Here is a 15,370-nt window from a genome sequence, read left to right on the forward strand (position 1 = left end):
CGGGTGAAAGTTTGAACGAGCAAGGAGAACAAAATTCATCGGGTTCACAAGAATATTCACCGGAACTCTGAGAGTGGAGATGAGATCAAGGTCCTCACTCCTCCTTCTCGCCTCGCCACCCCAACCCCCCCCCCCTTTCCCTTCTCCTCCCTCTCCCCCCTCTCCTCATCCCTCTCCCTCTTCTCCTCTTCCTCCTTCTCCTCCTCCTCCTCCTTCTACCCCTCCCTGTCCCTCCCTTCTTCCTCCTCCGCCGGCGCCTCATCTCTCTCTGTTCGAGCTAATCTGAATTTTTCCCACATGTCCATGTCGAAATTCGTCTCATTTCCGTGCTTGACCTTTAAAAATCCTGACATGCCGATGGTGCAGGTTCTTGGACCACGTCACAATCCTTTACATGTAAGTTGACAACATTCAAGCGAGATCATCGAGTCCACACCATAACCATCAGTCACAAAACTTTATTCTAGTCCCATCACACACACATATCTATCTGTTTGTGAACACAGTCATTGATTGGTCATGTCTGACCTTACCCTGCAGGAAGATGACCAACACGTCTCAACGGCACAAGTTCGAGCACTTTACATCCTGATGGGTCGGGACTTGTTGAATGTTCAGTCTGTTCCTGCAGGGTAAGCCAACTCGCTCCACTTTCTTCTTTCTTCTGTATCCAACTCCTTTACAAGCACCATCTCTTGATTTTGCTTCTCTTCCTCCTTTCTTCTAGTATTACATCAGTTCGTGCTATGATTTCTGTCAGTCTCGTCTATGCTATTCCCATCTGACCCAGTAGCTCCTCCTCCTCCTCCCACTCCTCTTCTTTCTCTTTCTCTTCTGCTTCCTCTTTCTCCTTGTCTTCTTCCTCCTCCTCACGACATTGCTCGTAGGTGTATCTGCGGTGTATGGGGCCTCGAGGAGCACGTTCTCAAGTACGCAACGCTGTGCTCAACTCGCAGTTGCCGCCCTCTCAGCTTTATGTCGTTCCAGGTCTTCTCCTTACAATCATTCTCCTCTTCACCTTTCAGCTTTTCCCATTACATTCCTGCTGACATCCGTGCTTCCGCTTTCTTCTATTCCTTGCTTTCCATTCACCTCCTTCTGCTGCCTTGAAATCACTAGCAGCTACTGTTGGATCTTTCCTCCTTTTCAAATACTTTCCCTCCCACGCTTCTCCTTCCTCCTTTGCCCTCTGATCTCCCTATCAGGCCATGCCGATCGTAAGGGTGGCGGTGGAGCCGTCGAATCCTCTGCAACATGACTTGTTGGTCCACGGCCTGCAGGTCCAGTGCAGCTTCAACTACGTCTTGCCTGACATGCCTTGCAGCTGCTCAACAGAGCTGATCCATCAGTGGAAGTGAAAATACAGGTTGCCTTTCCTCCCCCTCTTCTTCTTCACCTCCTCCTTCCTCCAACTCTTTCTTTTTCTTTTCCTCTTCTTGTTCGTTCTTTCCACCATTCTCAATACCATCATCGCCATTGTCATTGTCGTCATTGTGATCGTCGTCATATGCTGCTGCTGCTGAATCTCCATCATCATATTTGACATCTTCATACCGTCCACGTTTTCATCATCTTAGCCCATGCATACTCCACACTTTCTCTACACGTGCACGTCCTTCCCTCCTTTCCTCTTCGCCCATCTGCACTCTCCGATGCTCCTTCCTCCACTTCGCATCTGGGTGTGATGTGGAGCTGCAGGAGACAGGAGAGCACGTGATCTTGGCTTCGGGGGAGATGCATCTAGAGCGATGCCTCAAGGTACTGGACTTGCTACCTCCGCTCCTTCCTACCATGACGAGCAACAGGATCTCCGGGAGCTGTTCGCCAAGATTGACATCCACGTCTCTGCTCCTCTGGTCCAGTTCAAGGAGACGCTGATAGACAAGAAGTCGTATCCCGAGATGTACTCAGAGGAAGATGTGAGATCGCGCGCTGCTCTGCCTTGTCGTGATGTCCTTGTAGGCTCCCCGTCCTCATCCTCGCAATCCTGTCACCTCCTCCACAGCTAACAGGCTCTGCGACTTCTCCGTACGGGCCCTTCCTCTCCCCCGCAGCATTCGCAGGTTCCTTGTGCTGAGAGGGGAGGAGCTCAGGGCCGCACATGCCGACCTGCTGGCTGGCAAGGCAATGAATGAGGAGACGAGGGAGCTCCTCAAGACGCTCCGAGGTGCTCCAGGGCAGCCGATGCAAACGATGCTGACGACCAGCAGATGTTTTCATGCAGGCTGAGGATGGCTGGGAGGAGGAGTGGAAGTGCCTGTGGGCGTTGGGACCGAAACATGTCGGGCCGAACATCCTGCTCTGCCATGTCGAAGGGTTCCATCCATCTGCCGACTGGATACCCCCCGAGTTCTTCGATCCCAAGGAGCATCCGCCAGGGGACGAGGAGCGGCTGAAACTTCTGTCGGAGATGGAGAGCAGCGCTGTGACTGGTGTTTGCCTCATCTGCCTCCTCTACCCCTCCTGCTCTCATTCCTGCTCTCACCTCCTACCTGTTCTTGGCTGTCCTGCTGACCCACACACTCCTATCCCGGCCTTCTCATTTCGCGCACCCTCAGGCTTTCAGATCTGTTCTCTTGCGGGCCCACTGTGCGAGGAGCCGATGGAGGTTCTTGTAGCCGACAGTCTTGACGACACTGAGGTTCATGCAGGGAGTTGCTTTCGTAGTGGAAGCGATCAACCTCAATGGAGGGGCCCAAGAGATTGCAGCGAGCACAGACGTTTACGGGCCATGGTCTGGACAGGTACGAATGTTCTAGCCCATTGCATCTTTGGAACCCCCCCGGCCTTCCTTATCTTGTTGCTCCTCTTCTCTCAACTTTATCCTCGTTTCGTTGAAATGCTGACATGTGGGACAGGTGATCTCTGCAATGAGAGAGGCTTGTAGAAACGCGTTCCTTATGGGAGAGAGGAGGTGAGGGTGACTTTTATTTCTTCAATCTCAACATATTTTGCAGGTTGGTAGAGGCGTTATTTGATTGTGATGTCCAAACAACGGCAGACATGTTGGGGAAGGTGTTGATGTTGATTGTTTCAAGCTCTTGAGTTACTTCTTTGCCATTAGGCTTATGCCGTGTTGAACAAGAGAAGGGCAAAAGTGGTGGAAGAAAGGATGAAGGTTTTGAGCACGCGGTAGCCATTGTTATTCACATCTTCTTAGGATGGAACGGACATCTTTGTGATAGAGGCGAAGCTGCCAGTGGTAGAGAGGTGAGGCGTGGGATATCTTTAGCCATGGATGATGTGCCAGTAGTTTCGGTCTGGTCGACGAGCTCCGCAAGAACACATCAGGGTCAGCGCAATGTCAGGTGCAGCATTGATTGTGTTCAGCTTCTCTTCCTCATTGATTGCAGCTCGTCATGGCTGGTTGGGAAGTCATGCCGTTTGATCCTTTCTGGGAGGTCTGCTTGTGTAGTGCGATGGAGAATTTCGTCTGTGATGAATTCAATCAGCCCAACACAGAGGAAGAGCTAGAAGATTCAGACCTCTCAGACGTTATGAATGCTCGTGGGGCGGCAAGAAAGTGAAACATTTGCAGCCTTCATGGTGCTGGGTTGAGATGGTGAACAGGTGTATGGATCTTGTCCGCAAGAGGAAAGGGCTGCCAGTAGAAGAAAAGCTTGTTCAGCATGCAGAGAAACAGGTGAATATCTATGCTTTTGACAGGAATCTATCCGTTGAAGTAGATGCAGAGAACAAGATCTCGTCGAAAGTGAGTGCTACGTATCAGCAATCTCTCATTTGTGATCAAGTCATAAACCGTTGCCTCGTCCTCGTATTCGAATCCATCCAGCATGTGACTAGAGTCAGAGGCTGACGTCGTTTGACCGTGTCTCACAAGTCAAGCTTGATGTTGTCATCATGTACTCGTACAAGGCGGCCAGGCCGGCAATCTACGGCATCCACGAACGCGCCTCAGAAGTACTCATTAGCACATTGAGAAAGACAGCAAAAGTGTAAATAAAATGAGGGCATCTGAGGTTGGCTTGCTGGTTCCTACTGGCAGTTGTTCTTCCAATGTTGGTAGTGGCCGATCAACGAGGTTGTGCGAAGACAAGGAGATGAAGAAAGAAAGCAGTCAAGACATGAAACTCCCCAAGATCGCCAAGGTGACATCCATGCTTTCTGCTGCCCTCCTTGCCTTGTAATTGAGACCTCAGGTCGGGTCTAAGAACCCAAAGATAATGTTCTCCCCTTGCAGTCCGGCTGAGGTGGTTGTACTGCCCTAGAGCCCTTGGTGAGAACTGCTGCAGGTGATCGAGATGGCAGAGTTTCTTGGAGTAGATTGGACCAAAGAGTTCTACCTGCTCCCTATAGTGCGCAAGGCCATCGTTGCTCCTTTCCCCGTGGATTGGGAGATCTCTAGAGACCAATATGGGAAAGTGTATTACCACAACAAACTGACATACAAAGTGATCTCGAAGCATCCCTTCCATGATACGTTCCTAGAGTGAGTAGATCTAAAATCCATGGTGCCTTTGACGATCAATGCAATGAAGAGCTATAGAGGATGCGCGAAAGAGTCACCAGAACGATCTGAATGCGATTGAGGACGAAGTATGTTGAGCTCTCGTCAGACTCAGGTTGACTTGAAGAACAGGAAGTGACGGACTTCACGACGATTGCCATCAATGGCAGTCCCTGGATGAGATTCACGACACTCGATGAAGATTCTTCTTTCTGGTTCAACTTCGAAACTAAGACCCTCCACACTGATGCGCAGTAACCACTTGTTGACATGTGGTTTCCTTGCTTCTAAACGTGCGTTGCTCAAGGTACAAGATTCTTTGTGAAATCGAAACAACAAAGAAGATCGAAAAAGAGAAAGAGAAGCACAATCCTTCAAAACTAGAGAAGATGCAGAAGGAACTGAAGACCAAGAAAGCTCTGCAGATGGCCCTGTCTTCAGGGCTGAGAGCGTTCTGGCTGAGATGGCAAGTGCATATCATGGAGCTTCGTAACAAACAAGCAACAGCATTGCTGAAAGCTGGTCTGATAGAAGGGAGACAGGAGGCCAAGGGTTTCAGACAGTGGAAGGAGAAGAGTGAGCAACTGTCATTTGTGAGAAGAGCGCTTGCTCCACTTGGTGGTAGACGAGACAAAGCCATCAGAAGAGACGCTTTTCGAGGATGGCATGAAGTCGTTCTTGCAGAGGTGGAGGAGAAGAAAGACAGAGAGTTCTTGCTCTCAATCATATCTTCTTGGAAAGAAAAGGTAGGGTCCCAATATCATGGTATTTTTGTGACATTTTTTCAGTCAAAAACTACATCTCATCTCAATAATGTGAAAAAGATTATTCAGAATTTGCTTACTTCGAACAGCATTTCTCTAAATTTTGGTGAATGGCGAGAGTTGGCAAGAGAGTCCAAATCACTAAGAATACACATCATGAGTGAAGCCTGTATCAAGATCCAACGACAGTACCGGGCGAGAAGAGCAACAAAAGATGCGGCAAAAGAGAGTGTAAATCTAAGAAAGCAAATGAAGTGCGTCCTTCCATTGGTTGCGGAAAAATTCTAATGATTTGCAGGTATCGACTGTTGAGAATCGGAAACACATCAGAAGAAGAAATTCCAGGGAGGTCAGAACAAAGCATGAAGCAGAGTAGTGACGACGAAGGCGAGGGTGGATCATTGCTTCTGCACTTGCTTGAGGGAGCCATGCACAAGACTGAAGAGGAGCAAGAAAAAGTTCGACTTAAAAAGGTTTTGAAAGACATGGATGTATAGTCGTGGCTGAATGTTACTTCAGATTGCAAAGGAGGCAAGAACGAAAGCCTCATTAGAACCTTCAGAAGATGGGTTCGGACTTGCAAGTGTTAAGAATGATATCAATCGAATAGCGGAACTTCTGGACCCCACAGGTCGAGACGAGTTTTTGAAGAGCAATCAAGCCATTCCAGCAGAAGAAAGCTACAAAACACTGAATGATTCTATCAATACTTTATTCGACAAATTTGTTAACGTACAAAACAACAACAGAGGCATCATGCAAGAGATTGCGGCAGACCTTTTAGATAGTCAAGAAGGTGAGAACCTTGCCATGGTTGCGACGCGCGCAAAGCAACATTTAGATAAGGTGGCACTCCCTTGCATTCCTGTACTTCTACTGATGAAATTACCAGCAATCAAATCCTTCAGATATGCGCTCAAGTATGAATGCAATTAGCCATGCGAATGATCTCCAACAACTCAGCAATTCTCTGGAAAAGTTTGTTTCCATGATTGAGAACAGAGACAGCAAGTCTTCTTGGTGAGTTGCTGAAAATAAATGTATAGAACCTTCCAGCTCTTGGAGATTGGAGATTCTCGAATCAAGCACAAACCGTAGGAATGATACATACATCGGTGAGTGAAGAGAAATAATCTCCAACTAGGTCAGGGTTTGCAAATCTGAACAGATTAATTGTCATCTGAAATCTCGTGCTTAACATGGTAGCCGAGTAATTTGCATCCATATGATACAGCGGCCCGATATTGAGGATGGTGTAATTTCTCAATTCGTCAGGAGCTTTCAGATAAGGCATATTTGCAGCCCACATCTGTAGCCAATTGGCTTTCAATTCATACGCGACGTTTTTCAAAGTGTCTCGAGGTAAAACACAAAATTTGCACTTGACAATGAGAACCCTGGCGCAATAGTTCACATAGTTGACCGATGTAGCTCCAATGTCAGCGATGTCCAGGCAAAGATCGATCAACGACCCTGAAATCGACTGAGGAGGTCTCCAGCACAATGTTTGCCAGAGCTCAGACCCTCTAGGTTGTAGATTAGTTCCCAGAGGAATTATCCAATTTGTTCTCCATTTTGCTACTGGAAAATAAAAATTTCTCTCATATCCTGCAGCGAAATCATCATGATATCTGATGTAAGACAGGTTATTATTGTTTTGATCTTGCATGTAGATGTGCCAGCAATATTCGCATCGAATGTAAAGATTTGTCAGATTTCCGGTCCCAGAAGCGACAAAGTCCAGATAGTAAGAAGACATCGGAGCAAGAGGGACGACTGTCTCAATATAGGGAAGAGGATTCAAGACCTGAATTTTGATGGTGTACGAATTTGAAGATAGCATTGAGCCATACAACTGGCCACTGCTCTCAGCCAGGAAATTGAGTGTGTAGAGAAGTCCAAGACCAGGTATACCGGTTGGACTCACACTGTCAGATTGTTCATTTGGCTGAAATGTGAACTTGCCAATGTAAACTTGATAACACAACCCCTCGCTCAGACATACATCGAACGAGCCATCCATTGCCAGCTGCGCGCCATTTGGCAATCCAGAGTCACGTAGGGTTATTGCATAGACCACATCACCTGTTCCGTTTAGATTGTTGTTCATATCATAGAAATAAAGGTATCCGACAAAGTTCTGACCGATGGCAACAGAAGTGCTGGTTACAGAGCCATTGTATCCAAACAAAGGACTTGTCAAGTTGGAAAAGTTAGCAGTTGTATACATTTTAGGAGCTACATCGATGATTATTGCCCAACAACGGAAATTTTGTGGTGATGTGGTGATTGTTTCTCCGAGACTCACGCAGATTGAGTAGAATGGATTCCAGATGTCGAGCTTGCTGGAAAGCTCTTGCTGGTCCGAAAGCTCAAAAGAAAACGAGATGTTATCGTTTGATGTCCTGACAACAGCGCCAGTTGAGATATTTGGTGTATTGGTGTACTGACTCCATACTGACCATCGCGTGCAGGTCGTCAGAGGATCATCGGTGCACTGATTCAGATCTCTCTCGGTGTCGGCTGTCCTGACAGGTGTTGAGGATTCAAACCAACCCAATGGACGTTCCGGATGATCGCTCTCCGGCCCAATGTAGCTACCAAGACTCACAAGATAGAGTTGATTCCTCTGTTGTCCTTTTAAGTAAGTGACGGAAGTATACTGTTGCGAAGAAGGTGAAAATAGTATGTCGATAGAATATCCATTCGGAGGAAATGTATATTTTTGTCCTGGCGTATACTTGAAAATCATACCGTCGGGCGGTGTTGTACTGCTAAAGCTATTTGTGCATTCAGTCCTTCCGCAACCTGTTCATCGTAAGTCAACAAGACACTTCATTCGCATCGGTGAAATCTTACATGATCCGAGGATGAGAACTATCACGCTATACCCACCGAGACTTGGCATGCTCCTCCTCCACGTGCGCCTTGTGCCATATGCTTCCAACCCCTCGTCCTCCCTTGCCGCTGTTCTATCGGCCCGCATGGTGACCGGTTGCCGTGAGGAGGCGCGGAGATTTCACTTTTTACTTATTTTTTGGGAAACAACTAAGGACTCCAGTCTGCCTCGGGATAAAATATAAACATGTTCCAAGACATCACTCTTACCCCACGTATGTGGTCTCTCCGCTGTCTTTTTGTAGAGTAAAATTTATGAATCAGAGGAGCGGCGGCGCGTGGGGATGGCGTTGATGGCTGTGAGGAGAGGGGGCTGGAGGGAGGGTTGGAAGATGATGGTGGAGACGAGGACAAGGCTGATCAGTCACACTGTTCCTTCTCCTCTTGCTCTCTCGCTAGCATCCTCATCGAGGGGGATGGTGATGTCTAACGGAGCAGCTGCAAGCTCTTGGATGCACCTTCAAAAGCAATTCTCAGCGTCTCCTGCCTTTTGTGGGCGATCACCTTTTGGGACTTTTTCTCCGTTTTCTGTCTTTGCAACATCTGCAATGCAGCTTGAGAAGGCTTCTGTGAGCCAGCCACATGGCGAGCGACGTAGCTTCTCCACGACTTCTGTGAAGCACAAGCTGGATGATTTCTTCACTTCCATGCCTGCTGTAGACGAAGATGGAAATCCAATTTACCCGGCAGTTGGTATGGAATATCACTTCAGGGTGCGTGTATGGTTCATAACGTTGTAAAAGGCAGGTCATGGCGGGCTGAAGAATTGAGGCAGAAGTCGTTCGAAGATCTCCACAAAATGTGCGTCTTTGATCAAAATTTGAATTCAAGAGCCTGATCAAGTTGTTTGCATTCATTTGCTGGATCAGATGGTGGCTCTGTCTGAAGGAGAGAAATAGCTTGGCCCTGGAGAGGCACGAGGCAAGGGCAAGAGGGGTAACTCCACTAAACCCATCTAGATTCAGGAAGGTAAGTTATCTATTTTTGTTTCTGGTTTACAAGAATGAGGCAACACATTCATTGAATCCCTTATAGTTGAGAAAGACCATGGCAAGAATTCGAGTTGTTCTTGGTGAAAGGAGCAGGATGAAACTGATGTTGAAGAAGTACTGCAAACGTCATGTATATACTTTTGATGAAAATGGGTTACGAGGAAAGGCTCATGCGCAATGTCCAGGGTATTGAAGCGATGTCAAACGAAGACCTTCGGAAATTCATTGACGATTTGAAGGTCATCTCCAATGTGGTTCCTTCGTGCACGAACTGACAGGTTCTTTCTCAGTGATTCCATTTCAACGAAATTACTGGAACGCCATTGAAGGATTCATGATTAGTCCAATAGTTTGCAAAGATTATATCATACGAGGCTGATTGGTCGTTGAGTATATTTCATCTCAGAAGGGTTGTTAGCATATGTGAAGCGACAGACAACTTGCTTGATGCATAATTTGTTACACTGGATTAAGGCTTTTGATCTACCGTCTTACCGTCGAATGTTAAAACGTCACTTGTTCCAGGCTGTTCCAGTTGTATGACATAGAGCTGGTGCATATTATCGCAAGGGACAGGAGACTGTCACAATCAAACCTGTATCGCAAAGTAGGCGATGATGCTGAAAACACACTCCACGGCATAGAGAGTGACAGTGTAGAAGAGTGCCTCCGGGTACCTTTCACAACATTAGTGTGGCTTACACATCAATATGCGATTACTCATGAAGGTGTACAAACACAATCTCGCAGGCTGTGTAAACAACCCACCATACACTTGCAGATGCCAAACATAGGCGGATCTGCGTGAGCATGAGCACCTTGAAAGTTGCACGTGAAAGATTCCACCTCAGCTTCTTCCGATAAGAAGGTAATATAGTCTTCTATCAGACGTTGCATTGCAGATGGTCCTGTACTGACTCAGATGGTCAATGAAATCGAAACGATGTATCACCGAGCGAGACAAATGACAGGAAGCCATAGATGCACAAAAAGAAGAAGCTAGCCTGCAGATGCTCAATTCCCCCGGGAAACCTCCAATTTTTCAATCCACCCAATATTGTTTGAGTCTGTGTTCTAGTATTATCTGCACAATGTTATCAGATAATTTTTTTCACAGTTTAGTTAATGTCTACTTCCACTGGAGGAGGAATCACAGAAGCCGGGGACATGGGGAGACTGTACCACGCATCCTGGTAGGTAGATTTGCACTTTCCTGTATCATCGCTAAATGACTGGACAAGATAAAGTGGGATGTCGCTGAAAGATACCTAATCGCTTCGCTGCAAGTGAATCTGCTGATCCTAGGATGCCGTGGAGAAAGCCTACGTCCACACATCAAGGATGATTCCTGTCATATCAAAGCACCTGTCTGCTCAGAAAATTCTCCCATAATTGCAACCAAAAAAGACAACAGCTGTGGAGCGATAAGCTACTCCCTTCTCTGAGATTAGATATAAATTCGAACCGTACAGAGGATTGCACAGTCTGAACAGGCAAGGTTGCGAAGATATCTGTAAAAGAAACTAAAAGCAGACGCAGGCAAGTCAGAAGAATTGCATATGGTCAGTTGCATTACGTGTCTGGCGGAGCCTTGACTTCGTCACGAATTCTATTCTCACCTTCAACACACAAGCAGTTTCGCTGACATCAACGCACCTGTACTGGAAGTCGCACATCGGACAATGAGTGTATCCTCTTTCTCCTATCTTAACAGCTCTCCACTTTCGTAGACATTCTTGATGCTTCAGACGCAAGAATAAATACCCTTGAAGCCCGATACTCATAGATTTTTCTCACCACAAATCGCATACTGCCATTGCACTTGCAGGGAGCAAAAAGTCCCTCTGGATCTTCCTGACCCTCAGTCAGCAGAAGGGAGGATCGAACAAATCAATATCACTTCGTAACAGATTCTACACATCGGGCGCCAATTTCCCTCCAACTGCTCTTAAGCCGTCAATTCGTTCACCACTGTCAACGAGCAAAGTTGCATTGTACCTCGGCTTCGTTCTGAGCCTTAGCCTAGTCAATCAGTCCAATAGGGATGAAAAACAAATGTCAAGGGGCAGTGCATAAGGGATACAAGAAGGTGACTACATTTTTCAGAAGAGCATCTTCTTGTTCGCTCAACTTTTCAGATTTGGACAGCAAGCCCCCTGACAGGCCTCCTCGCAATGCCCAAGAGGTTGACTGCTGTCTTCGCTGAAATCATACGTCCGTATCAGCAACAAGAAAGAGACAATCTCTGCTTGCTGAACATACGTGCGTTTGCAGAAAGTACTTCACCGCATTGTTCCGCAAACATCGAGGTTTCGAAGGAGACTCGGCGGTTTCCATCTTGGGATTTTGTACAAGAGCAAGTCCACCATGAAGAACTACGTTGAAGAACAGTAGAGCTTTGTACATGTTCATGATTGTACAGGATGGCAGTTTCTCGAAGTCAAAAATCTGCTAATAAGTCGATGTGCGACGGAAACGAAAGACACGCACTTGAGGAGTATGAGGTACTACAACAACTTTTGAGCTGTAATCGAGTGGAAAGATCGAGGTGTATCATGAGAGATCGCAGCCTATCAGTCTCCTTGCGGCAATTTCCATTTCCTTGCACTCATTCATCCCTTCCCTACTGTCTCTCCCGCAAGCTGCAGGCGCTCTTCGCTGGACATGACCCCCAGCCTCCTCTGGCATCGTACCGATGCGTGATGTATGAGCCACACTATTGCCGGCTGGTCGGGGCCGCCGGCCGGGGCCCGGGCCGCCGTCACTGACCGTGAACGTTTCATCGATGTAACGCCTCATCCGACAACGGACGCTGAAATGACCCCTGAGAGTTCCAGAAATGGGGTCCAGAAAGAACCCACTACCCATCATTTTGATTGATATAGCACCGGTTGCTGTGACACCGGATCAATCCCCACTACCACCCGGTTCACACCCCGAATACAACCGTAGGCCCTATCCGAACATGGCGCGCAGAGAGTATATCTCGCCGCTCTAACTATAAGCAATGCAGCGGTGTTGTTCATCTTGTATATTTTCTTGCATGGTTTTACCTTGGATATCCTTTCCTCGTATTGTGCGACTGTTTGAGCCCTTCTTTACTGAGCGGCGCCCTATGCTCAGTACGTATTATTGAATGAATTGTGCAATATCAATCGTGACTGTGGAACCTCTGTTATTTGTATCTGTGCTTGCAAGCTTGCAAGACTTGTGTCCTTGGTATCTTGTACCTTGATTATGCCTTTTTTGACAAAAAAAACTTATATTGTCGATTTCCCAATTGTAAAGATTTGTTTCTTTTCAGATTCTAGGTCATGATGAAATAAGTTTCCGTCGATACAGTTGATCACAGCAGCATTACTAACCAGTTGATGAGTTCGTTCACCTTTCCTTCAAGTTTTCGTGTTTCTTTATTATTTCTTCTGATTGCATACGGACGAAACACAATACAATGTCCAACAACTATTTCGGTAAGAAATTTCTTGTTCTTATGGAGTTAGCCCGTTGAACTGCAAGCAGGATGAAGGCCTCGTTGCTTCGGGTTATGCAATCTCGACCTCTGACCTTCTGATATCCTCCTCCGCACAGAAAACTCAAGGGGTGTTGAGTCTCTCACAATTCAACTTCTCCTCCCCTGAGGTTTGATAACTTGATGCCTCAGATCAATCTTACTGAGCGTGTTGCAGTACGCTGGTGAAGCTTTAGCTTCTGGGAAGATTTCTGTCACTGTGACCTGTGCACACGTTTCAAACTCTGGTTGCACAGGTGCATCAACGGTGAATTCGACTTGTCTTGGATGCGCAGGGACAGTTTCTGTAAGTGTTTCTGGTTCTGGAGCATACGTTTCTAGTGGAAATTGTTCTGGCTGCTCCTGTTCCGATGCCGGAGTGGTTTCGACTCCTGCTACAACATACAACGTGAGCTACAACTCTTCGATGGATAATTGCTCAGCTGCAGATTGCAGCTGTGATGCAAACGGTGTTGCATCTGGAAATTGTGGCTGCGCTTGTATACCAACAGTGTGTTCATGTCAGTGTACACAAAATTCCTGTGGACACACTGTATCAAGCGATTCAAAAACTTTCACTGCAACAGGCGGTGGAACATGTCAAGTTTCCGCAAGTTGTTCTGCTGGCTTTTATGACGGAGCGACATACACCGGTTATAATTCAGTGAGTCCATCTTTGTTGCGAAGCTCACAAGTACTTCCGGGGACGTATCTTCAAAATACAGTTCCTACCGCGTCATCAGGTCAATTGTATTTCAGTTCGTTGACGGTTTACAATACCATAGCTAAATCAAGCATTCTATCTATCGTTTTTGCCGCTGGATCCTCTGGAATCAATGTATCGTCCAGCTCGTTTGAGTGTTGGCCATACTACTTTTCAGTCAAGCAGTACTCGGATTCCTCGAAAAACTACCTCACTTCTCAACAATTTACGACGGATCAAAGTGCAAATCTCGGTAATTATATGGTCATCTTGCTCGATAAGCAAAGTAATACCATTGATACTGTCTATGAAAGCGATGCGTTTACTGCTCAATTTTCGCTTGTGACTGGGGATGGATTTGATTCCTCAACGCAACCGACACCAACCAAGTATTCTGTACTTAGTAGTTCTGATCTTCTTTTGACAGATGCTTCAAATGCAGCAATTTCCAATAACTTAGTCACGTTGAGTAATAGTTCCACGGCAGTCAATATCTTTGTAGCAAATCAGGTTGGATTGTACTTTCTTGTCTTGGTAGAGGTTTCGAGCGCTTTCACAAAATCTATCTTTCTTGGAGCTACCGCATTGCAAACTCCTTTTTCGATCAATGCTGGCAACGTGAACATTTCTTATGGGTCAAGCAAGCTAGTTTTGCCACCGACCGATCCTCAGGTTCTTTTGCTTGATGCAGTAGGATCGAATGATACCAAGAGTTCATCTGGCCTCCCCTTGCCTTTGTACGTCCAATTTCAGACTTCAGACTATCAAATTCTTGATAATGCAAAATGTGTGCAGTGTGTTCAAGCGAGACTTGTAAAATGTTCCAACAGTGTACCAACACAATTCTTTGTTGAACAGGATTGCACCGCTGTGAACCAAGCTCAATGTGCTACTTCTAATCAGGATGGCTCCAAGTGTGCCTCCGCTGGATACACGTCAAGTAATTCTTTCCTTGATACTCTTGGTGGAACCACTATTGCAAACTTAGAGAATGGAACAGCAGTCTTTACAGACTTGGCGGTGCATTTTGTGGCAGGATACGGGTACAAACTGCAGTTCACTCTGAATGCCGGTGGACGATATACAACGAGCTCTGTTGTAGCAAGCAGCCAATCTCAAAATGGTCAGATATTTGTACCCTCTGTTGGTAGTTTCTTTGTGAGACCCTATAACTTAAATATCTTACAAGAAATTGGCGGAGATGGGGTTGACATTAATGGTGACTATGTTCCGGATGGAGTTGGAGTTGGAATTCCTTTCAGAGTGCAACCAGCTGTTACAATTGCTGGGAACGGGTATTCATTTGATAAGAATTGGGGTCAGCATGGTTGGCTTCCAATTCGTAGCCAAATAGTATCATCATCATGCGGTGGAGATTGCTCAAAATATAACATGACTTTGTATGGTTCTTCAACAGGCGCGTCCACTTATGAGTCAGAATTCCTGATGTGGTCGTCATATTCTGGATTTATTGGCAGTCCAAATCGGAATGTCCGCTTGGCTTACGACTCCAGCATAGGAAATGTTGGCTTGCTTTGGCAGGATCTGACCATAAAGAATGCCCAACAACAAGCCGTTCTGAATGTTTTGCTTTCGTTTGCGTGTGGACCAAGCACGAACATCAGCTCGATTTCAACTACGTCTACAATGATTACATATTTTGATTTATTTTCTGCTCCATCACCACCATCTAACCTCAAGGTATCTGATTATGGATCTCTTGGATTTCGGGTAGAATTTGACCCAGGGTTGATATCGCGCGAAGCGCCTTTATCAGGATTTCTGTTGGAATTTGATGTTTGTCAACAGGAAAAGGATGTTTCCTGTTCAACAGTTGAAAATCAATTTTATTCTGGTCTCGGATTTTCAACTCCAGTGACCTCAGTGCTTGGGTCCGGATTAGATCTTGGTGGAGGTTACACCCAAGAGGCATTTATCATTGTTGACAGCTCAACTTCAACAGATAATGTGACAATCTCTGCTGTAAATGTGACCATGGGAATCCAGAGAACCATCTATCCCGGTGACCAGCTGGTT

At 46.4% G+C, this 15,370-nt stretch overlaps 2 protein-coding genes across 2 annotated transcripts in view; both read left to right on the top strand.

Annotated features, from left to right (window-relative positions):
- Positions 1–6,844, top strand: part of GUITHDRAFT_163371 (hypothetical protein) — a gene marked incomplete at its 5' end in the record, with an annotated part of 10,229 nt that extends 3,385 nt beyond the window's left edge. The window contains 29 exons of the mRNA XM_005832246.1: positions 367–396; positions 541–632; positions 888–987; positions 1,206–1,280; positions 1,325–1,366; positions 1,699–1,758; positions 1,806–1,919; positions 1,963–2,167; positions 2,211–2,432; positions 2,626–2,744; positions 2,859–2,914; positions 2,958–3,015; positions 3,065–3,118; positions 3,161–3,210; positions 3,254–3,308; positions 3,354–3,401; positions 3,453–3,523; positions 3,571–3,643; positions 3,687–3,712; positions 4,007–4,109; positions 4,161–4,211; positions 4,254–4,450; positions 4,500–4,557; positions 4,601–4,722; positions 4,776–5,214; positions 5,257–5,486; positions 5,531–5,705; positions 5,752–6,028; positions 6,125–6,844. Coding sequence (XP_005832303.1) covers positions 367–396; positions 541–632; positions 888–987; positions 1,206–1,280; positions 1,325–1,366; positions 1,699–1,758; positions 1,806–1,919; positions 1,963–2,167; positions 2,211–2,432; positions 2,626–2,744; positions 2,859–2,914; positions 2,958–3,015; positions 3,065–3,118; positions 3,161–3,210; positions 3,254–3,308; positions 3,354–3,401; positions 3,453–3,523; positions 3,571–3,643; positions 3,687–3,712; positions 4,007–4,109; positions 4,161–4,211; positions 4,254–4,450; positions 4,500–4,557; positions 4,601–4,722; positions 4,776–5,214; positions 5,257–5,486; positions 5,531–5,705; positions 5,752–6,028; positions 6,125–6,168 — 3,246 coding nt within the window. The 3' untranslated portion in view covers positions 6,169–6,844. The remainder of the gene's footprint in view (positions 1–366; positions 397–540; positions 633–887; positions 988–1,205; positions 1,281–1,324; positions 1,367–1,698; positions 1,759–1,805; positions 1,920–1,962; positions 2,168–2,210; positions 2,433–2,625; positions 2,745–2,858; positions 2,915–2,957; positions 3,016–3,064; positions 3,119–3,160; positions 3,211–3,253; positions 3,309–3,353; positions 3,402–3,452; positions 3,524–3,570; positions 3,644–3,686; positions 3,713–4,006; positions 4,110–4,160; positions 4,212–4,253; positions 4,451–4,499; positions 4,558–4,600; positions 4,723–4,775; positions 5,215–5,256; positions 5,487–5,530; positions 5,706–5,751; positions 6,029–6,124) is intronic.
- Positions 6,845–8,397: 1,553 nt separating this feature from the next.
- On the top strand, positions 8,398–9,565 carry GUITHDRAFT_94796 (hypothetical protein). Its single transcript, XM_005832247.1, has 6 exons — positions 8,398–8,823; positions 8,874–8,931; positions 9,000–9,099; positions 9,166–9,252; positions 9,308–9,361; positions 9,413–9,565. Exons 1-6 carry the CDS (start codon positions 8,415–8,417, stop codon positions 9,413–9,415), a joined length of 711 nt encoding a protein of 236 aa, XP_005832304.1. The 5' UTR covers positions 8,398–8,414; the 3' UTR covers positions 9,416–9,565.
- Positions 9,566–15,370: the final 5,805 nt, after the last annotated feature.

The sequence above is a fragment of the Guillardia theta genome (genome assembly GCF_000315625.1).
Source record: "Guillardia theta CCMP2712 unplaced genomic scaffold GUITHscaffold_36, whole genome shotgun sequence".
NCBI classification, from domain to species: domain Eukaryota; class Cryptophyceae; order Pyrenomonadales; family Geminigeraceae; genus Guillardia; species Guillardia theta.